This window comes from Phyllostomus hastatus, unplaced genomic scaffold (genome assembly GCF_019186645.2).
Source record: "Phyllostomus hastatus isolate PE091 unplaced genomic scaffold, TTU_PhHast_1.1 phas_scaffold_216, whole genome shotgun sequence".
NCBI classification, from domain to species: Eukaryota; Metazoa; Chordata; class Mammalia; order Chiroptera; family Phyllostomidae; genus Phyllostomus; species Phyllostomus hastatus.
Window position 1 is genome coordinate 15221324 of NW_025334018.1, and position 23552 is coordinate 15244875.

The 23552-nt window shown below is 44.7% G+C and overlaps 1 protein-coding gene across 7 annotated transcripts; it reads left to right on the forward strand.

The window, feature by feature from the left end:
• Window positions 1-18: 18 nt before the first annotated feature.
• DRAM2 (DNA damage regulated autophagy modulator 2) lies at window positions 19-21234 on the forward strand. 7 transcript variants are annotated; one of them, XM_045816392.1, is made up of 8 exons: window positions 19-161; window positions 7080-7224; window positions 10741-10808; window positions 12122-12261; window positions 16426-16603; window positions 17437-17519; window positions 18920-19012; window positions 19542-21234. In XM_045816392.1, exons 2-8 carry the CDS (start codon window positions 7094-7096, stop codon window positions 19647-19649), a joined length of 801 nt encoding a protein of 266 aa, XP_045672348.1. In that variant the 5' UTR covers window positions 19-161; window positions 7080-7093; the 3' UTR covers window positions 19650-21234. The 7 variants fall into 7 exon arrangements, with proteins under 7 accessions (XP_045672348.1, XP_045672351.1, XP_045672349.1 ...); XM_045816395.1 differs by having other exon boundaries at window positions 80-161; window positions 7083-7224; XM_045816393.1 differs by lacking the exon at window positions 19-161 and adding an exon at window positions 701-833.
• The last annotated feature ends 2318 nt before the right edge of the window (window positions 21235-23552 follow it).

A 23552-nucleotide genomic window follows, 5' to 3' on the forward strand; every position in this document is an offset into this window, starting at 1 on the left:
GGGTCGGAGCGATCGGCGGCGCGGGCGCGCTCACGACCGCGGTGAGCGCGCCCGGGGCCGCCCTCCCTGCTCCTGTGCGCGCCCCGGGCCCCGCCCCGTCTCCGTCCAGCCCGCAGGCTCCGGGCCCCAGCGGTCAGCCCCGGCGGGCTCATCCCCCCAAGGTAGGCCGAAAGGGGGATGAGGAGCGTCCCCAGCCCTCTCGTGGGGTGTGTGTCAGAGGGTCGGGAGTGTCCGGCAGGCCGGGGACATGGGCGCATCCTGGAGACCCCCACCCCTGGGGCGGGCGTGCGAGTCATGTGGCAGTTCTGCTGCTTCCAGAGACAACACTGTGAGAGGCGCGGGAGAGGGACCCGGTGGTGGCCGCGGGAGGGCTCCAGGGTTGCCGGGGGTCGGGGGTGCTTGCAGGCTGGGCGGCGGTCTCTGCCGCTCACCTCCCCGTCCGGGTTCTTGGTGTCTGGCCCCCTCCCCCACCCCCGCTGCCCAAGCCCTGCCAGGCTCCTCCTCCCGCATCTTTATCTGGCCCCCGGGCGAAGCCGAGCCCTGGTGTTGGTCCAAGTGTTTCGCGCCTCCGGAAAAAGGCAGCGATCTAAATATGCAATCTCCTGGTTTTGTTTGTTTTAAGTGGTTACAGAGAACATTTGCCCCTGTCCCACAAAAACTGAGGTTGAGGACGCGTTCCAGTTGTCACTCTGGGCTCAGATTCCTCGGCGGGGAGGTGCGGGGAAGGTTTGAGATGGAGATCTGCGGCGGCCGTGTGTGTTTACGCCAAGTTCAAGTCTACTGAGCGCAATTCTGTCGCGGGGCCGGTGGAGGGGTGAACCCAACACCGAAAGGTAAAGGCAAGTCCTGTGTATGCACAACAGGGCTGTACTGTAAGAGGCATGTGAAAAACACAGATAGGATTTTTTCCAGATCTTCCAGATATTAACCTATTAATCAGCTCCCAAACGCAGTTCTGTAACTTGCAGTGCATCATCAGATTCTCCCGTAGCTCCCTGTAATATTTGATCCAACTTATAAAAAAAATTTTGCTTAATCTTCTAGACTCTGGGATTTAGGCATTATAAGAAAATTTAATTTGTCAGAAGGCCAAGTTAGAGTTTAGAAACAGAACCGTTTTCTGCTCTGCGCGTCGAGCCTTCTCTACAGGAAGCGTGGGGCTTGCTTTCTTTGCTTGGAATATCCCGAGTTTTCTCTTATCATTTTTTAGCAGCCACCACTTAGAGGAGACCGCATAAGGAGTCCATCTTATTACCAGTGGCATTTAAATATTTACGGAATTAAAAAATTGTAAGTGCAATTCTGATTCATGGACCGTCAAAGCAGAGGACGTAGGTGAGAGATGCCAGAACATTTTGTGGAACATTTGTGGTGCTGTGGGAAGGTTATTCCTGAATCTTTTCAAGGATTTTTAAAGGTTTCTTACATTATTAACCATTAAACTTCTTATTTTGCTTGGTTGGCTGTTTGCCAGCCTTGCTTCCAGCTTTCTAGTGTGAAAATGCAAGGGCAATACTTCTCTTACTCACCTAATCCGTGCACGTGAATTGCTCAGGTGTCATTAGCAAACTGGGCGACCATTTCAAGCCCGCTTCTCATCTGAATTGTCCATTGGAACAACTAGAACCCCCAAACCTAAGGAGATAGGAACTCAGGATGACCCATGTATACCAAGAATTAAATGTTTTTCCCCACTCCTGTGGCTAGTTATGGTTGTGCAAAACTGATGTCAGCTGTCATTATATTTACATTTCCTTGGTTCTACTCTAAGGAACAACTTTGAGATGGCTACTTTACAAATCAGAATATTATAACTTGCAGAAGCTAAGCAACTTGCCTGAAATCACACAGCTGGGACATGATAAAGCTAGGATTTGCACTTACATAAATCTGATCTCACAGCTATGTTCTTTCAGTTGGATCACAAAGAATAGTGCTTTATCTTGCTTGATAATGAGCTATTATTCTCTCTGAGTTTTTGTTTTTCCTTCTATAGGGGAAACTCAGTAGTTTTTTTCTTTTATCTTTTTTGAAGTTAATGAAAGGTGTCTAATATGAGAAAGGATTAGAGAATTGATATTCTAGACTTAAAATAGTTAATTCTAGATGGTACAACATCATTATAAAACACACTAATAGCCACTCTATAGGAAATACAATCTATTAATAATGCTATAGCATAGTGTTCTGCCCATGAACAGCATTGGTGCCTTGACTTGGAATTGTACCTTTTTAAAAGCATGTGAGTTGAAACAACCTCTGATTTGCTTTGTATGTGGATTTCAGGATATACAAAGGGGCAGGTTTGGGCAGATTTGAAGGCTGATACTGAAACAGGTATTTCATCTTTTGCATTCTAAAAGAGGAACAAACATCCATTGACCACCTGTGATACTATGTTATCCCTATCACCTATTGCGTACATTATGTCATTTAGTTCTTCAGTAAACCCCATGAAGTGAGTATCATTTTAGGACACTTCACAGTTAATGCTAAGAGCTAACATTTATGTCAGCAGTGTGTTCAGTGCTTTATTTGTGCTATATCAGTGCAGTTTCAGCAATGACTGTCTAGCACAGCCCAGTAGAACTTTTCCCTGAGAAGGGAAATGTACTCTATCTTCACTGTCCTGTATGATAACCACTAGGCACGTGTGTCTTTTGACTACTGAAATTTTAAATTTTATTTTAGTCATTTGAAATTTTAATTTAAATAGCCACATGCAGCCAGTATCTACTGCATCAGACAGTGCAGCCTTTGCCAATAATATTATGCCCATTTTTCAAAGGAGAAACTCATTCAGACAAGCAGTTTAATGAAACTTGCCCAAGTTCATACAATTTTATAAAAACAAGCTTTTGAGCAGAGGGATGTTGCAGGGAGGTTCACTTGGCAGTGCACGTGGAACGGATGGAGGGGAAGGAGGAAGGCAGTTAAGCCGAGAGGACGAAGACTCTGACTCGGCTGGCCACGCTGGGAACTGGGGGGAAGAAGGGTTGCAGGTGACTGGGGGTAGAATCGCCACCACTTAGTGGCAGCTGTGGGGGCTTTGGAAGAGAGAACCTGCGGTTACAAGGAGGTCTTAGAATCTGGGTAACCTGGAAAAATGATAATACTGTTTACTAAAACGGAAAAATCAAAAACCTTTTGGGGGTTTAAGAGGATTTGGTTCTGGCAGTTTGTTCATTCAAAAAATATTGGTTGAGCGAGGCCCTCTGCTACGCTTAGGTAGAGAAGTGGGGTCCCCATTAAGAATTGCACCCACTTAAGACGCCCTCCCCATCTGCATCCTGTGGAGGACAGTGAGCTGTGAGAATGTGCAGGTCCCGTGTCCTCTTGTGCAATGGCGATTATTTCCAGAGGCAAAGGGATTAGGGGAGGTGTGGGTGGAAGATGCTATTTGAGCTCCATTCTGAAGACCAGGAAGGATTTGGACATGCAAGAAAGATTAAATGAGGAAGAGTTTATGTTTCTAGCCATGGGGTGGACAAAGTGTTTTGAAAAATCCCTTTTGCCAAAACACCTAAATGCTGGATAAGTTATGCTAGCCTTTGGAATGCATAGCAGGTCCTGCAGGAAAGAAAGGGAAACCCCCAGGGGTCAGAAGGTCAGAGAGCTGAGACCGGAGTAGTCGAGGAGCGGTGTGTCGCCTTTGGGGGCATTTGGCTGGTGGCAGAAATGAAGCCCCGGGGGGGGGACAGGTGACGGGCTCCGCCTGCTCCCCACCCAGGGTAGAGAGAGAGGACCGTCCGCCTCGGACCTCCCAGGTGGACAGTTTGTAGAGGCAGCACTCTTGGGGGAGTTTGCGTAAATTAGGGTGTTTCAGGGAGTGACTTTTTCGTAACAAGTAAAATGTAAATATTCCTACCTGAACTTAATACAACTCATGGCCTTGCACAAGCCCCTTCCCGCAACATTATCCAGAACCCTCAAAAAAAAAAATCTATACAAAATCAGTGAAAGGTAGACTAGGAAAAAACATCTCCATCTCGGCAAAGGAAGATCACAGAGAAATTTATTCATTTCTGCCATAGCTCCAGGTAGGGGAATAAAGGTACCACCTGAGAACAGAAACTGTTAATGACATGAGATGTCAGACCTCGGTCCTTGAATTCAGCCTAGAGAAGAATTCAGAGCCCAGGAACTCAAGTACAAGGGAAAGTGTATTTAGAAAGTTTCAGGGTGGAAGTAGGGAGCCCTGGAAAAAGTGAGCCAGCTGGGCTGCACGGACTCAGGAAACAAGTTATGGAGGAACAAGCAAAAAAAGGAACCTTGGGGCCCAGAAGAAGGAACATGTGCTGGGCCTGGGGGGGGAGTACAGAGTTCCTGGAGGCACCTTTCCTCACCCGCCCTTTCCCCCAGACACGTGCCCAGGCCCTCTGGGCGTGTGCTGGGTCCTTCGTCTTAAAAGCCCTTTTTATTAAGGGCTTTTATCAGGAAGTCTCTGGAGGATCTCAATAGAATATTCACCAGCTTTCCAGCTGTGTCTCAGGGTCCTGGTCTCCACTGGTTGGTCAGCACCAGGGCAGGGGATCTTTCATCAATGTGGCTTGTCCTGATGTCAGCCACGGCGGTGCTCCTCCTGGTCCCGCTGCTTCAGAAGCCTGGTTGTGGGGGCTGGTGTGACGAAAACTCTGTCTCTGTGGTCAGCAGGCCCGAGGCTTTGTTCCTGCGATTATTTGATGCAGGCCAGAAACTCACTGTCGTGAGGACTTAATGCTTAAGGAACTGGTCATTCAGGGGCTTGTATGGGAGTCCCTTGAAGCTTCTCCCCAGCCCCCTTGTTCCTTTAAGGGGTCTGCCATGTGACCAGTGATGTGCAAGGGGAGGAACAGTCACCCCGAGGGTGAGGTGCCACGCCCCAATACTCGTCCTCCCAGTTCTGCCTGCTGCGAGGTACCCAGGGCTGCCCGCCCTGGTGACCTTCCTGTTGGTCGTGACCTTCCTGTTGGTCCTGCCCTTTCAAGTCCGACTCCCTGCTGGATCAAGACCACAGGGCCCACCTGCCCTCAGACCCAGGATTCAAATTGACATGGGCTAAAAAACCTGGAAGCCAAGAAATTAAAGTTGGCCCAGACTGGCAGTGTGCCAGAGTACCTAGCAAAAATAAATACAGACCCTCCCTGGACTCATCGCCCTTATCACAGCCTTGTAGGGTCCTCTCAGCTGAGCTCAGCACCAGACACCATCAAAGTCACGGGCAAGGCTCAGCAGAACCAGCGCATGGGGCGCGAGAGTCCTGGGGATTTCAGGCTCGAATGATCAGAAACAAATTCATATAACGTTTAAAGACATGAAAGGAGACAAAGATTGTGGAAGTACTGTACTTCAAAATGTATGGAAATTGAGAATTATTGTCCCCGAAACCTACGCTGGGGAAAGCACTCTAGGAATGAATCTGGGAATTGTCGCGATGAACTGAGGAGATGAGAAAATCGGTGGACTGTGAAGGCCTGACCAGAGAAATAGAATAGGAAGGAGGTTATGGTCATTCGTCATGGAATTATTCAAATCAAGCCCATAATGGTGACAAAGGAAAAGAAACTACCTTGGCAAGATTTGAATATACATGTTTAGCAACAAGTCAGCTGATGGGGTAAATGGCAGGTACGAGTCAGAAATGGCTGAGGTTTCATTATTTGGAAAGTCAGTCGGAGAGGAGGGAGCCGAACGCACTGGCGGATGGGTGGAGATAAGCTTTGTAAGTCTTTACAAAGTTCCTGGGAAATACTCGATTCCAGTCCGTTAAACTGTGAGAAGATACTCGTCCACACGTGAAATTATTTTCCCATGCCTACGAGTAATTTCTTACAATTTGAAGGTGGTTCTATATTTACTTTAGAAAATGGCGTGCACGAAGAGACAGTTGTGTGTTCTAATCCGCAGTATTGACCCATTATTGCCTCCCGACATCCTCAGTCCCGAACTCGAGGGAGAAAGCGGCGAGGTGTGGCCCGTGTGTGTTTAGGCCCTCTCTTCTCCCCTTTCACGGAGGAACTGGGACTGTGACGGTGAACAGAACAGTTGGTTCCTGCTCTCACAGAACTTCAAGTGCAGTGAGGAAGATGAAACCAAAACAAGCAAGCAACAGCCAAGTGTGGGAGCGTCCTGGGGGGAAGGAAAGGCTGCTCATGGAGACAGAGTGGGGACCCTCGGCTGAAGGTGAAGAGCTGAGACTTGAAAATGTGCAGGAGTCCCCTGGTGGCCGTGGTGGGGGGTGGGCAGCACCGGAGTCTGCTGGCCCAGGCAGCACAGTGCGGGTGAAGGTGCGCGCGGGAGCGCGGCGCGTTTGGAGATCGGGAAGCAGTCTGCTGGGGCCGTACAGCCTGGCAGGTGGTGGTGGAACGGAACGGCGTGGGTTTGAGCCTTGTCTCCACTTCCCCATGACCTTGGGCAGTTCTCTTAACCTCTATAATTCTGCTGTGAGGAGTAAATGTATTTAAAGTGCTCAGTACCATTGCTGACACAGGGTAAGTCTGCTTTTGTGATGATGATGATGAGCAAGGAATTGGGAGCAGAGACAGAGTGACCAGAGAGGAATATAGAAAGTCGAGATCAGACAATGCAGGGACCTTCTAGACCATGTTAAGGAGGAAAGAACCTTTAAAAGGAGACAGGGGAAGCACTGAAAGATTCCTCTTGGGAGAAGAAGGTGGTCAGATTGGTGTTTTAGAACTAGAAGGATCACCCTGGTTTGAGGCGCCGTCTAGATTGGCTGTGGTCCAGTCTAGAGGGGGACCGTTTAGTAGGCGATGATAATGAGCTGGCCAAGAAGTGGCGGCCACGAAGATGGAGAGAAGAGGAGGATTTTGAGGACATTTAGGAGGAATGGACAGCACTTGGTACTCGATTTCGTGTGGGAGGATGGGAGAGAGGTTTCTGGATGTGGCGAGTAGGGGGCTCGTGGTTTCATTCCTGAGAAGCCGAAGAGGATCCGGTGTTCAGGGGTGTGTGCAGGGCGGTCTCAGAGGGGGGCAGCTCGGGGGGCTACGTCCAAGGTTGGGGCAGCGGGTGGCTAAAGTGGAAGAGATGAAATGCTCATGAATGATCGTGTCTGATTTGTTTTTTCTCTGCTTCAGAAGACCTGTTTGAGATGTGGTGGTTTCAGCAAGGCCTCAGCTTCCTCCCCTCGGCCCTTGTGATCTGGACGGCGGCCACCTTCATCTTCTCGTACATCACCGCCATCACACTCCACCACGTCGACCCTGCTCTGCCTTACATCAGGTCAGCCCCCTGTCCCGCGCAGGGGCATGTGCGTGTCTCGTTCACGGGCCCACGCTGAAGCCGAGGTGTAACGTTAGCATTGTAAAATTCAGACTTTGTGTTTGGCATTGCAGCGGTGAGAAGGATGTAATAAGGAGGGCGCCTTTGGCTCTCCCTGGTGCCGGAGAAATGTGGACAGAGAGGGCTAAGATTCAGTGGGCGAACTGCTCAGTGATCAGGACACTTCAGTGCCTTGTCCTCCAAACAAGTATTTGAATTCATCTGAGCAGGTAGAATTGGAGTAACTTTGCCCTAAAGTGCAGAAAATGCTGCAGATGACAATAATAATATTAAAAGATAATAGTAATGAAGAACATTTTTGGATCTACTTACTGTGTACAAGGTAATGTTCTCAGCATTCTTCGGGTCTTAAGTAACTGAGTCCTTACGGCCATGCTTTGTAGTGGAAACTACTACCCCATCTGAGGAAATGAGGTCCAGGAAGGTTCAGCGATTTGTCCAAGGACACATGACCCAGTGAGGGAGGGAACCGAGATCCGATTTCACCGCTCTGTCTGACTCCGGAGGCCGTGCTCTTAGTTTTTAGGCCATGTCGCCTAGGTCCTGCTGGCTGACACGTTAGGTATCAGAACTTGTTGGCAGTATTTTCAGAATTTCAAAATTACTGGTAAGGATAGGTCCTCAGTTTTATGTGTGCCTGTAACCTTTCTCCCCCAACTGGGAAGGCCGTATGTGTTTACTGTAACAAATTTGAAACCATGCCGGCGCGACGATAAAAGGAGTCAGCAGCCTCCCTCGCCCATCTCCCTCGAGTTCCTGCCTCCGCACCAGCGGTCCGTGCTTTGGCGGGTTTCCTCCCAGAGCTTTGGGAGGTGTTGGTGGTGTTGGAGTTGTTTCATTTATTTGCTTTCCTTTTGAAAAAATAGCCTTTCCAATACACAAAATAGTAAACTTTTAAAGGCTGAGAGGCCAGCGGGCAAATCTGTTTTTCATAAATGTGAGGAAGAGACCAGGCTGTTCCTGTCCCACTCATTTGCACAGAGGTGTAGGGCAGCACAGAGAATACCAACAAATCGGGGGCCCTGGGGGCAGGTGTGCAAAGCCCAAAGATATGTCTTACTTAAGGTTCCAATTCCAGGAGTCATTTGATACGTAATCACCAGTGTTTGCTACCCTGCCAGAGCACACGTAGCTTAAAGAGCCAGGTCATTCTTCAGTAACTCCAGGAGAAAAGGCACAGAGAAGGTTGGTGAGGGTCCTGCGTTTTTATTTCCCCTTCAAAAACTTGCCTGCTTTCATCTTAAAGAGTTTTAAATAACTTGAGAGGCCCTCTCAGTTCTTCAGTTTCAGTTCCCTGCTGGTCCTGCATGTGATTTCCTGGCCAGTCGTCCCCTGGGCACTTCCTTTCCTGTCCCTCCCCTTTTTTCTGCTGGTAAACTCAGTACTATTACCCTAGGGTCTTGCCCCAACATTATAATATATTTAAATTCAGTGGTACTTACTTTGAGCTCTGGTAAGCTCATTTCCTTCACCTGAAAAATGATTAAGTTAAACTAGCTCCTTTCCATTCATAAACCCTAACTACAAGGTTTGCTACAGCTGCTGAGGACATAACCAAACGTAAATTTCACTTCCAAGACAATTCTGCAAGTGGGTTTCCGGCGTCCCCTAGGTTGGAGGGGTGGGTGCTCCAGTGGGTGCGTGACACTGGCCCGTGGAGTATAAGGTGAAATTATTAGAACTTCCTTTGTGTATTTTTTAAACCTCAAAATACTTAAACGTAATATGTGTCTAATAATACATATATTTTGAAGCTACGTGATCAGACTTTTTTTTGTGGTGTGTGATCAAAAGCGTGTGCTGACCCCTGGGTGGCGGGCTGTGCTGGGGGAGCGGTGGGAGCTGTTCCCATGTGCAGGCGGCTTCCGTCCGGGTTCCGCAGCCGGGAAGGGGCCGCCCCACTTGGAAACGCACGCTTCTGTTTCCTTTCTGGCTAATCCAAAACAAGAACATCATTTGGAGCGCAGCTACTAAAATTGCACTGTTTTTTTCTGATAGCGGTAGTACATGTATGTTATTCTTGAAAAGATGAAGGGTAGAGAGATCAACAGCAAAAAAAAAAACAAACAAAAAAAAACCCCAAAATCCCCACTCCCTGAATGTGATCAAAAAGTAACAGAATCTTCTGTATCTGGTGATACTTTGTAGAATAGGCCTTCAGATTTATGTTTGATACTTTGCTTTTCTTGAACGTAATCCAAGTGTTCACCGAATTTTCCTGGTGCCTTACCAGAAACGACTGTACGTTCCTATCTTTATTCTCATTAGTGTCCCGTTTGAGGTCCTCACTGTCTCTTTCCTGCAGCAGTTCAGTTCGAGGCCGACAAAGGCTTTGCCTCTCTGGGCCCTGCGGCAGCTGAGGGAAGGGGAAGGCGCACACTCGCAGCGTGTGCCTGCTGCTGCGGTGGCTGTTTCACACGCGTGACCGCAGTTTCAGTTCTGCCCACTCAGTGAGGCTGGGAGCACACGAGTAGCTCCATTGGGCAGACAGGCTTAGGAAGATAGAGGAACACACCCAAGGCTCCACCGTTAGTAGGTGGTGGGCTGTTAAACTGGATCTGCGTATGCCAGGGCTCCCCAGCCTCCGGGCCGAGGACGGGTGTTCCGAGGTCTGTCCCCCGTCACCCCATCTCGCCCCCCATTCCCACAGTAGGATAGCAAGCCGAGCTCCCCTGAGCTCCCCTCATCCATCCACAGTGGGCGTAAGCTCCGCCTCCTGTCATGTTCCCCCCTCCCCCGTGTCCCCCAACATCTTCCACAAAACTGGACCCTGGTGCCAAAAAGGTTGGGGCCTGCCAGCATACACCTCAGTGCCCTGAAAGACAGGCTTTGCATGTGCATTGGAGTAGCTGGTTTTAACACAGGCCTGGGCAGAAGGCTGAGCGAGTCAGCCTTCTGCTGGAGGAGGGGTCAAGGCCACAGGGAGGTGGGGGCTCCAAACTGGTCCTGAATAGAGGCCCCAGGAGGCCAAGGGCTTTGTCTTCTTTACTTACCACCGCATTCCTGTTCCCAGAATGCTGTGTGGCACACGGTAGGTGCCTGATGAATATATTTTAATTAATTAGGAAACAATTAGATGTTAGTCGAGTCCCAGGCAGAGTCAACAACAACAGATAACAAAAGACCAAGTTGCGCAGTGACACGTGACGGTTAGAGAACATTCAGGAGAGGCAGGGAGACGTCTGCCTGACCGAGGTCAGTGGGCAGCACATCCTCAGCACTCGGAGGGCGGCTTTTCGTCAGTTTACGTTGGTTTCTGTTACGTGAAGAAAATAATCTTAAGTGATTCGGAAAAAGCGAACAAGGCAAATGTCGTGAACCCGAGTGGTCATGCTCCATTATGAAATTAAAGGAGGTGAGGATGGGTTTGTGAAAAGATAAAGGACTTGAAGGAGCCACCATTATTTCTTATCCCTGAGAAGGAATCCACAAGCCTCTTTTTTTTTTTTCTTTCAGTGACACTGGCACAGTCGCTCCAGAAAAATGCTTGTTCGGGGCAATGCTGAATTTCGCCGCAGTTTTATGTGAGTGTGAGAGCCGTTTTAACCACCGAAATGTGTAGCGAAATCACCCCTTTTCACCTTTAGACAGTATTGTGCTACTTGTTTTACTTCTTAGTTACTACACTTGAGGGAATGTTATCACTAAATGATCAGTCATAAACACATTCCTTTGAAAAGAAACAATTTCTAGAATGCCGAATGATGGAAAATCTTAAAAAAAACACCGTAGGACTATTTGACTACTCATTCAAATACAGTTGCAAAGTATAACCCAGTATTCCTGGAGGCCTTGGGGCCTTACGTCGATTTCTTAAGCAGCCAGGAGAGGTCAGAGCTGCACACACTGACCACAGCTAACCCCAGCGAAGTTCCTTTGGGGTGAATCATCGAGAAGCTGGAGAATGGCAGTGGAACCACATTTGGGTTTTTGAGTGATATTCTAATGCCCAAGGGGTGGAGTTCTACAGTAGTCCATGTTGCTATTGATTACTTATTTCTTGAACCAAATTTTTATTAATGGTTTACTAAAACATTGGGTCTTTTTTTTTTACCAGTTGTGATTGTTTTAAATATTTGTATTCTTTCATACAAAGTCAAAAATTACAGTCGAGGAAATGATTTAACATACAGAAATTCAGCTTTTCACTAAAGTTTTTAAAATGTCAACAAAGGCTACGTTCTCTATACTTTTGAGTTCTTTGGTAATGTTTGCAGTGGAAAGCTTGAGTTGGCCCTTTCTTGATTAACAGGGAGGGTATAGTGTTTTCACCTTCTGTGGAAATGCTACGTCTGCTTGAGGCAAGTTGTAAGATTTTGAAATGAAATGAGAGTGAGACAAATAATCTTGTGGTAGTTTTCACCTATGGGCATTTTATTCATATTCTAGAACTAATTACCTTCGACTTTAACATTAAACATACAAATATTTTGTTTTATATAACATTTACATATAAATAAGTGTTATATAACGTTATATAACATTATATAACATTCACCACAAATTTCTGAGATTTTCAGAAAACACCAAACTTGCATCTTAAATTTTATGCTAAATATTAGTAGATGTTAAACCAGCCCCAGCCCCCCGACCCTGGGAGTGAATGGCCTCTCAGTTCCACAGAGATGCCAGTAGTTTTATAAAGCAACCTTACATTTTCTTTAAAGTCTACAGCTTTCTCTTAGTTTGGGGGGAGGGATGGGGTTGGTCATCTCTCAGATTAACTTTACAAGGAAAACCTATGTTTCTGGATAGCAGTGACCTTGTGAACTGTTTATTGGCAACTTTGTGTCTTGGTTATTTATTAACTCTTATCTTTTGGATTCTCTCTTCCCAGGCGTTGCTACCATTTATGTCCGTTATAAGCAAGTTCATGCCCTGAGCCCCGAAGGGAAGTGTGTCCTCAGATTAAACAGGGCCGGCCTTGTACTGGGACTGCTGAGCTGTTTAGGCCTTTCTCTCGTGGCCAACTTTCAGGTTTGTGTTGTAACCCGGCCTGTTTTCCTGAAGTACCTAGACCCCGAGCATTCAGTTACATGCTGACACTGTTTCTTTTTCTCAACGACACAGAATTCACTGCTTTGAAATTATTTGACTGTTTTAGAGATAGCTGCATTCACTCACTGCTTTGAAATTACTCAGCCTTTTTAGAAATAGCTGCACCCACGATTAGAAAACTGCATTCTCAATAATCTCTTGGCCAAATATAAAGTAGTCTGTCTTTTTAAGGATGGATAGGATTCTATTTATTAGACTCTTTATTACTACTTAGTTGGAAATTACTCCAAGGCCAGAGATAATGGATATAAACCTAAGTGACACAATTACAGATTTAAGCCTTTTTTAAAAATATGCCTGGTGAGGGACACGCCTGTACATGTTTTGCATCCTGGTTCAGACGTTCCCATGGACCGCCTGCGTTCCTGGGTGCCCCGCCCTCAGGCGAGGAAGCACAGGAGCGATCTGGAGCTCTTTCAGCTTTTTCTCGGGGACTCTTAATGCTCAAGTAGCAGTCTGCCTTCACCGAATGTTTGCAGACTCTCCGCGTTTATTTCTCCCAGTGTTCTTCCAGATGAGTCGTCGGCACTACCGCTTGTTTCCTGGGCCTGTGGTGCTTCTTGATTGATCTCTACAGTCTTTAAAGTTTCCGTTTAGATAGTTGATAACTAGCCAGACATAAAAACACACATCATACAAATAAGTATATTAGAGGCATGTTCTGTCTCTCTTATGCAAAGTCCTCCCTTCCCGTAATGTCTGATGGTGCTTTCCTATTTCCCAGTGTCTCAGCAATGGCTCCCACTGGGAACCTCCGTGAGTACAATGCAGGTGGATATCAGGGCCGTGCTTACTGCTGTAACAGAGCCCAGAGCCCCAGCGCCTGTTTCATACACACATGTGTCCAGCGCACACACAGCGGAGGCATTAAGAAGGCAAGTGATTCAGAATGAGGTTGGAGAGGTAGACAGCAGCCCGAGCACATAAGACCTTTGAGTAAATGAAGCAGCTTGGCAGTTTATCACATTACTTGCTCTCTCTCTCTCGCAATTGTATCTCTTCTCGTGTAACGTTAGACCTGCAGAATTTTGAGCAGGGGGACAGCCTCGTTCCTCATCATTCCCCTTACTCCCATCTCCATCGTATGTATAATGGAGACGTTGGTAAGGGGAATGGTGGTGTCTTTGTGGCTTCAATAAGGCAGGTTTACCGAACTCCATTCCCTGTGTCGTCTCTGCTGCTGGACCTGCCAGCACCCGAGCCCAGCCTTCGGCTCTCGGTGCCGGGCCGAGCAGACCTCTCCCCAGGGAAGTCCTTTCTGTTGGTGGACCTGCTGCCATGTAGTTCCTGTTCTCTCTGCGTTCTCCAAACAGAAATTAACTCTTCATAGTGCTTATTGTAGTCTAAGTTTAAAAATAACTGTATTTTATAAGTTTCGTTTTTAGAAATTTTACTCCAATATACTTCTCCATTACTTATGGGCGTAGTGGTTTTGTCCACCATTGTACATTCAGCTCCTAACATAAAACTTTGGACAAACATGCTCTCATTAAATATTTAGTCACTTACTTACTTACTGAGAGGGGCCAAAGGGACTGAGCAGAATGAATAAAAAAATCTGCTATCACTGTAGTTACCTGCATTTAAAGTGACCTAATAATTATAATACGGTGTTTGAAAAATCTGACTTAAAAATACAAATTTAATTTCTTTGAAGAAAAGTATGTATAACAGTAATTAGTAAAACAAATACATGGTAAGTGTACTCGGTGCCTACTTAGAGGAAGTTCTCTCTTCCTAGGAAATTTATCCTCAAGGAACTTGCAAGGGATAAGGAGGCGGAAGTCTATATTAATTTCCTAGAACTACCATGTAACCATGCACCACAAAGCAGTTTTATACAACTCTGTTCTAATAAAAACATGGTAGTAAACGCTCTCCATTCTTTGTCGTTGCTTTTTAATCCACAGGATTTGGTTCACAGGGCTTTGCGGGCTCACAGCGGGCATCGAACGGGCCATGTCTGTTTTCAGCCTCATCAGTGTATGTGGGAATAGTTTCAAGGGGAAGATGGTGCAGACTCCGCCGACCAGTGGTGTCTGCGGCGCTGTAGGTGGGACAGACAAATTCACACCTACTGCATGGCACTGCCACGCTCTGAGGGAGAGAGCGGCCCAGCCCCCGCCTGGACAGGCTGTTACTGCTTTTCGGGGAGCATTACCTAAAGGAAGGTCATTCATCTTTGTTGGGCAGTAATGATCAAACAATAGATAACATTCAAAGAACTCTGAGGGTTTATTCTGCCTCAGGGTCAGTTAGCTGAAGGGCCATAAAACTGAGAAACAAACTCATTTCATGCTTGGACCTTATCAGAAAATTGAGGGCATTCTTAGCAAAGCAGGTTTCACAGGATTTTACGCATTCTTTCTTAGGCCTGATCACCCCAGGGAACCACCCGTTCCTGCCCAGAGCTGCATTGCCCTCCGGCATTGTTTCAGGCTTAAGTCAGGCAGGGGAAATAAGGCAGCCAAGAGATTAGGAGACTTCTTACAGACAGAATAAGGACTCAGGCTTTGTCAAAGGCCCAGGGGCGAGGGTCCATCACCCCCTTTTTCCATAATCCCCCAAATTCTTCCCTGAGGGGCCCTTCATGACCATGCCTGTCTTAGGTTGTCCCTCTCTTGAGGAATCTTACCCGTCACTGGCTAACCAGTCATCCACCCGGGGCCAAGCAGGGTGAAGTAAAAGTGTGCAGAGGTGGTGCCCCTGCCAGGAAGATAATCTTTGTCTCCTTAGTGGCTTATGGTCTCCAAGGTCTTTTTACTCAGCCTTAGCCATGGGAGGTTACAGCTTCTGAACCCAGGCAGGATGGTTCCCAATAGGAAAAATTTACCCATATTTCTGTTCTTAGCCCTAAAACAATTAATTTCATTTTTTGCCTGTGTTTACTAGCCTTTTTGTATAGCTAAGTCTACATAATTATGAACAAAGAAAATATTAGCATTTTATATTACCATTTATGGATGCTGAATGTTTTTTTTCTTTGTTACACAGAGTAGTAATAATGATTAATTTTTTTCTCTCCTTAGTGTTCATAACATACTGCCAGTTTTAACACCCAAAACCATATCGGAGTCTCCCTTTCTCTCTCCAAAAGGAAACTAATGACTTTGGCAAATAAATTGTTGTACTTTACTTCTTCATACTAGAAACAGTCTATGTCTTCAACTACGAAAATGGACTCTGTGTTTGTGGGTCAGCACCTCAATTGTAGAATGAGGCAACCGAGCCCCGGCCTCTCTCTGTTCCCTGAGTCAGAAAGTCAGACCCTCTCTGCCAGGTGCCACGCTGTGTGCCCCCCGCCCCCCCCAACGCAGTGTCTGATGAGACAAAGGGAGTGGCTTCAAGGAAGGCTTTTGACTGTAGACCTTTTAGAGAGAGCTACGGCCATCACGTTTTAAGCAGCGGGTGTTACAGGAAAAAAGGAACATGTAAATGCTTACCGATAAGAAGAGTGAGGTAAAGGAGGAAAAGAATTACAATTTATGATAATCCCTTGTCACATAATTCTGAAAATCAATCAAACTAGAGCCAGGAGGGCACATTTTAATTTCTTGAGTCTGTAACTTGTATTTAGATTTAAATTGAACCTTTCTACCCCAGTATTCTCGACCACCCCAATCCTCTCCACCTCGAGCACTCTCTTTTTTCTCACCCTTGTCAGCATCTAACATACTGTGGAATTTACTTATTTCCAAAGTGCATTATTTATTGTTCACACAGCTTCACTTGAATGAAAACTCTAAGGGCCATATTTTTGTTTGCTTTTTTCACTAGTGTACCAGAATACTAAACCATGCTTGACATACAAAATGCACCTAAAAATGCAAACACATTAAATGGATGAATAATGACTATCGTATTTTCAGTTGTGGCCTATGAAGTAACTTGAATGACTACAGTCCACACAGGTTTATGCAGAATGTCATGAAAGAAAATGAGCCTGGGAAGTAGCTAGTAGAACTGGCGGGGGTTTCCACGCAGGGAATGGCCCAGTGAACTGGCCGGCTCGCGCTGGCACGCCCTGCGTTGGCCGTGTGTGTGCAGCTCCTTTCACGTTCTGTTTCTCCCCGCGGCCCTCAGAAAACCACCTTCTTCACCGTGCACATCTGTGGCGCTGTGCTCACCTTCGGCATGGGCTCCCTGTACATGTTTGTGCAGACCGTCCTTTCCTACCAAATGCAGCCCAAAATCCACGGCAAACAAATCTTCTGGATCCGACTGCTGTTGGTGATCTGGTGCGGAGTAAGTGCGTTTAGCAGTATCCTTTGCGGAATGTGTGGCTACACTGGGAACGGAGCTGAGTGACAGAATTTACGTGAACACTGTTGGCACAGTGTAAGCAGTCCTTTTGTGGACGGTGAGATTCTTGGGTGAGCGACCCTAAATTCAAGGATCTGAGAGATGTAATTTAAATTTTACATAGGACCTGAGTAACTGAGCTAGGAACAAAGATAATATTTAGCCTACTCATGCTCACTTCAGAGATGTTGTGGGTGAGATAACGTCTTCCCTGAGGACAGTCGTGTAGCAGAAGCTTGGGACAGAAGTGCCGGATTACTGAGCGGGGGAGGAAGCTGGCCATGGGAACATTTCATAGTGAGCCTCTGGGCACGTTCGAATCCAACCGCCGTGTGATGTGAGGTCTCCAAGAAGATGGGTTTGGACCTTGGAAATGAATATATGAGTAATCCTTTTGGATTATTTATTATTACTATTTTGGGAGTACATTTACAAAGCTGGGGACAGTGAGACAAGAAAGTGCTTAGGATAGAAGCAGCAACAGGAGGGAGACCGAGGTGGGGCTGCTGGCAGCTCACTGGACAGTCGGAGAAAGGGGCCTTGGAGACAAGTGCAGAGGGTTGGCCTGACACAGGCTGCCGCTGTCCTCTGCTCCCTGGGTGCCGGTCTCGTGGGGACCCCTGGAGTTCAGGAGATGTGCAGGGGGAAGGTGAGGAGGAAGGGAAAGGTGCACCCGTGCTCTAGCGGGGGAGACCCTACTCCCTTTGGGCCTTTACAGCAGTTTTTGTGTTGAATCTAATTTAAACTTACTGCTTCTGTCTGAGAATCTTCCTTGACGGGCATCTCCCCTAGTGCTGACCTGCTCGTCACTCTTGTACAGCGGCAGCTTCGGCACAGATATAGTACAGAAGCTCCACTGGAATCGCCAGGACAAGGTAAGAGCCTAGGGTCTAAAAGGCTTCGTTTTCTATTACAGATGAATTTTGACGTGTTTTTCACTTCATCACTAACAATGAAACATTTTCAGGGGAACCATCAGTCACATATTAAGATTATTTTCTATATATGATAGCGTTTATGTAAAATTATGTATATTCTGTCTCTTGTGGTCTGTGCACATTTTCAAGACATGAAAAGAATTGCGATGGCAGAGTTTTGTCAGAAATTGACTCCTCGAAATAAGGATATAGTAATAGTATACAACATACCCAACGGAGAGCTTCTGTCATTAGAACACTTGTCTTCTGAATTGAAAAAGAAATGCCTTTTCCCATTTTTTATTTTATGGAAGTGTGTTATCATGGACTCTGCCTTTGGGTTCCATCATATGGTAGACATCTAAACAGAGATCCCGAGGAAAAAAGAGAAGGGACATACTGAATAGATAAGAAAATGAGTGTATGTTTTCACAAACCACTCAGTGGCATTTTATTTTAAATTATTTTGAAAAGAAAAATCAGTTCTGATAGGACATGTTTGTGAAAATGAATGATTGAAACAATTTACTTGCTTCTTTGAAGTATGATCCATATATTATTTAGTGCTTTAAAAAGAACAGTTAAGGCCTGGCTGGCGTAGCTCAGTGGATTGAGCGCGGGCTGCGAACCAAAGTGTCACAGGTTCGATTCCCAGCCAGGGTACATGCCTGGGTTGCAGGCTATAACCCCCAGCAACCGCACATTGATGTTTCTCTCTCTCTATCTCTCTCTCTATCTCCCTCCCTTCCCACTCTGAAAATAAATAAATAAAATCTTAAAAAAAAAAGACTGATATCTTAAAAAAAAAAAAGAACAGTTAAGTTTACCAGAATCATTGTTTACTTAAGTTTTGATTTGTTCCGGTTTTGGGTGAATCTCTGGCTCTGGGAAAGCCAGTAGCTTCTTGACTGTTGAGTAGGACGTCTGTTCTGTCCCAGTTATTCAGATGGAACCTTTCCGCGCTCTACATAGAACTGTGACAGCCACGTCATTTCAGAGGACCTTCCTAAAGCCTGCCTTTCATTCTCAAGATGCGTTGAAAAAAAATAAGGGTTTATAAGTGTTATGGGTTTTTAAAAATATTTTTTTTATTTATTTTAGCAAGGGGAAGGGAGGGAGAAGGACAGGGAAGAGAAACATCAGTGTGTGGTTGCCTCTCATGCACCCCCTACTGGGGACCTGGAATGCAACCCAGGCCTGTGCCCTGACTGGGAATCAAACCAGCAGCCCTTTGGTTCGCAGGCCGGAGCTCAGTCCACTGAACCACACTGGCCGGGGCGGGTTTTTTATTTGAGAGAAACTATAGACCATTTGAATGAAATTTCACAGAACTATTCTTTTTTTCGTTGCCACTCAAGGGCTATGTGCTTCACATGATCACCACTGCAGCTGAATGGTCTATGTCATTTTCCTTCTTTGGTTTTTTCCTGACCTATGTCCGTGATTTTCAGGTAAGAAAACACAGAACTAGATTTATGTGGTCTAACTTCCTTCAGGTGGAACACGAGAACTTTCTAGAGGCAAGTCTTCACCCTTTCAAAAAATAACTTTCCGAACAGCAATGCCAGAAGAGAAACTTCTCAGATGAATTGTTTCTCTGTTTGCAGAAGTAGTGTATTACTAGCAAGACTCGGCTTTGGAAATGGGGTTGTAAAACGATCATATTTGTAGAAACCCTTTTTTGGAATTTTCATCAACTCTTGCCTACATGTACATTGGCCATCCCCAACACTGAGTTTTACTGATTCTTCATAGAAACGAAAGATAAATGAGCAACTTCTGAATAGACAAGCTTGGCTTTCCCAGCCGTACTAGTACTGCAGATGCTGCCTTTGGCGGGACAACAGCTGTCTCATTCTTGTCACTCATTAGAACTGATTTGCCTTGCTAATCCCAAAAGATATTCTTCAGAACATACTGAAAATGTGATCTGTCATGAAAGAACAAACCTCTATGTATGATTTTTCTTTTCTGTTCCAGAAAATTTCTTTACGGGTGGAAACCAGTTTACATGGATTAACCCTCTACGACACGGTTCCTTGTCCTATTAACAACGAACGAACACATCTGCTCTCCAGAGATTTCTGATGGAAGGATAACATAATTCTGTGATGGTTATCATTCTCAGGGATTGGGAAAAGATTCATGAGTTACTTTTGCTCTGAAATTTCCAACCAATTAATCAAGGCTGACAGTGACATTGACAGGTTCTGATAATCAAGAGATGTGAATTAAGCCATTTTATAAATTATTTTAAAGGATATTTTCAAGAGGATCATGTAAAAAGACATTTATGCCTATACTTTTTTTTTAATCCCAGAAAATAAAACCAAAGGACTAAAGCACTGTAGATTTTTTTCTTCTACTTTAAGTGAAACACCAGAAATGCACCCAGCAGTCTGCAAAACTCAGCATTTTTGTGTTTTAGAAATTATTGTAAAGAAATTCTTTTCCCTGGAATCCACCTATAAAGGGAAGCCAACCTGAATTCACCTGAGCACTGTCATTGCTCCAGCTTCGCACAAGAGGGTTTTTGGGGGTATTCACTCGGTTCCTGCCACAAGGCTAGATCCTGTGCCAGCTGGCCTGTCACACGTCGTTGCAATAATTTCATGAAGCTCAGTCTCTGGTGTGAGATTTTAATCCAAAATGAGAGAAGTAGCTACATTTCAATTTACTCCAATCATGTTTCACATAAAACAAAGGTTAGTGTTCATTCACAAGGCTGAGAAGTTTGTGAATAACAGCAGATCATTAATAAAGTTAGCTTAAACTGCAGTCAAGAGCTTTTTAGACCTTTCTTTATAGCAAATTATAATTACTTGTAAAAGAAGCCTTGAACAGGCAAATACTGAGCCTTTTTACTGGGATGTGATCTTTGTAGAACTCAAATTCTAAAGGACAAATGAGCCACCCAAAATAGCTAGGTGCAAGACAATTGTGATACATCCACCAAAACAATTTTCTGTTGCTCTGGTCATGCAAGAGATTGAATAGCTTCTGCCCGAATCCCTGTCTACACAGATAAAGAATGGTTTACAGATCCCAGATAAAATTCAAAAGAAGAAAATGCTCATCTGAAGGTATCTGGTGACAACCTGGTTTGCACAAGAATCCTTGTAGAAGATGAACAAGATTTATCTTTTTAGGAGAAAATGGTTCTACAGCCAAGATAAAAGATGGTGAAGAACAAGCTTTCAGTATAAGAGGAAGCAATTTAAAGGAAAATGGTTATATGGTGGGGCCAGAGAGCTTGGTCATGAGTAAGGTGCTAGAATAGGACTGTTTCTGAAGAGTTGTGGACTAAGACCAAATGGAATGAAATCCTGTTTATATCAAGCAGTAGTGAACATGGGCAACATTTCGATAAACATCAATTAGCATCACTAGAAAAAATATGGGTGTGAAGTTTAAAAATTGTTATGTCTCTGCAAGTCATAGCACAGCCACACCTGAGAAACGGCATGTAGTCCTGATTGCTGTATGTCAAGGAAACTAATTAAATCACGAAGACCACAGTTTGGTAAGGGGAAAATCGATAGCATCAACATTCATGAAAATATAAACTATGTGTGGGTGAGAAGACACAGGGAAGAATGTGGACTTGTATGTTTGTACTAGAATATTATGTTAAACATATACACTAACACATTAAATTATTTTAAAATAAAAATGTTACTTTGATCGTGTTTTAATTCCATTGTTTAACTTTTATCCTTAGAAATAACATAGGCTCAAAATATTAATAAGTTCAAGAAGGGATTATAATTAGAAATTTTTGAATATCTGTTTATCTCTCACCTTAAGGCTTAAGTAATGGAAGATAACTATATACTCCCTCAAAATATACTTGTGCTTTGCCTCCAGTGTCAGATACAATAGATTGGATGAACCAATAACACATTTCTCTTTAATTCAGTTAACATTTTTGTATCAAATGCTTGGCTTTAAAAGTAAGAGGTTTGAGGCTGACAAGATTAGCAGACACTATGGACTGACAGTGAAAATCCATTTCCTTTTTGTCCTGGGTAAACATAGATGACGTTTTCCAGACTCCTTTTCAACTAAGAATCGACACAAGAGTGAAGTTTAGCTGGTAGAATATAAATGAAGTGGATGTGTCTGCAACACAAGAATGCCCTTTCACAATTGTTTCTCCTTACGCCAGTTGGATATTGATTAGGAGATGACACAGTCACACAATAGAAGGAGCCTGCACTAGTCCACTTTTAACCAGATATTAGAAAATCAAACTAGAGATCCAGTATAATTTAGACATCTTTTTATCCTTTCCATGTAGTAAGGTTATATTGTGTATTTCCAGAACTGTGTCATATATGTATTGTAAATGCTTCATGGATTTATGAGAGAGACAGCTTTTCCTGTCTCCCCTGCAGTGTCCTGTACAGACTCGCTATGAAATGAAGTTCAGTTACTACTATTGCCTTATTAGTGCCCTGGTAAACCCAGGATGTACAGCTGGTTCTAGAAGAGAATGCACTCATTTGTTAGGAAGGCTCTTTCCAGGGCATCATGAGTCATAAGCAGTTCTGTCCTCCAGGAGGCATGGTGATTCAGAGAGTTTGCCTTGTCAGAAAGCCTGAATGAAATACGGAGAGAATGCCTGACATGCAGTTCAGCCAAAAAACAGATTTTACTGAAGTCTCACCAATGCTGAGATCCCAATCTGTGCTGAAAGAAGACTTGTTCACTTAAAATACTTAAGCAACTGGCAAAGTGAATCAAACCAAAGCAGCAACAAAGCTCATCTCCACCTCAACTGCAGATGTGATGGGCTCCGCCTTCCACTCTAGGAGTCCCACGGAGGAACAGGCATGCCCTTTTCTGGAGGTAACTTACTTGTTTCCACACCTACTCTGCTTTTATACAAAATATCCAGCATACAGTAAGAAATCAGAAGACGTGTAAAGAAGCAGAAAAATTTGATCCAGAGAGGAAACAGTCGATAAAAGCAAACAGATTTCCCAGATGTTGCAATTATTGGGTAGATAACTATGATAAAGATGCTGAAGGAACTAGTGAAAATAGTGCAAAACATGCATGAAAAGATGGGGACTTTCAGTTGGCAACAGGCAAACTTTGAAAAGCACAAGAAAGTTCCACAACTGGATATGGTTACACATAGAGAAAAGGATAGATAAAGTTGAAGACGGTATTTGAAAGTATAAAAACTGAAAATTTGAAAAGAGTAAAAATAAAAATACAGAATGTAAGTTCGAAGGCAAAATCAAGTAGACTTACATCTTGTAATTGAGTTTCAAGGACTTAAATCTGTAACAGCCTTCAGGAGAGGATAAAGAGAAGGATACAGAAGAAATGTTTGAAGACATACTGGGAATTTTTCCAAAATTGATGTACGTTAGTGAAAAGAAAATCAGCAAATTCAACTGAGTTTTTTTAATGACTGATACTAATGCACACCTCGCAAGGCTAATATATGAGGTTGAGTAGTGTTTTCCCCAAAGTCATATTCATCCAGACCTTTGGGGTATGATTGTGTTTGGAAATAGGGTATTTGTAGATATAATTATGATGGATCATTCTAGGTTATGATGAACCCTAAATTCAATGGGGAATCTATAAGAAGACCACCTACCTTGTAACACAGGAATGGAGAAGGCAGAGTGAAGACAGGCAGAGACTGGAGTAATGCAGCCTCAAGCTAAAGAATGCCAGAGGTGGCCAGCAACCAGAAACCAGGAAGAAGCAAGGAAGGATTCTCTCCCACAGCCTGTAGAGGGAGACTTGATTGTGGATTTCTATGAATCCAGAAATTCTCATATTTCCTCCAGAAATATGAGAATAAGTTTTGGTTCTTCCAGGCCACCCACTTTATGGTAATGTGTTATGACAGCCTAGGAAACTAGGGGAAAAAACCTGATCCAGTAAAAAAGAGAAAACACAAATTACTAATACCAGGAATGAAAAGAGGGGCATAATTACCTAGCTATTTGACATTAAGGATAATAG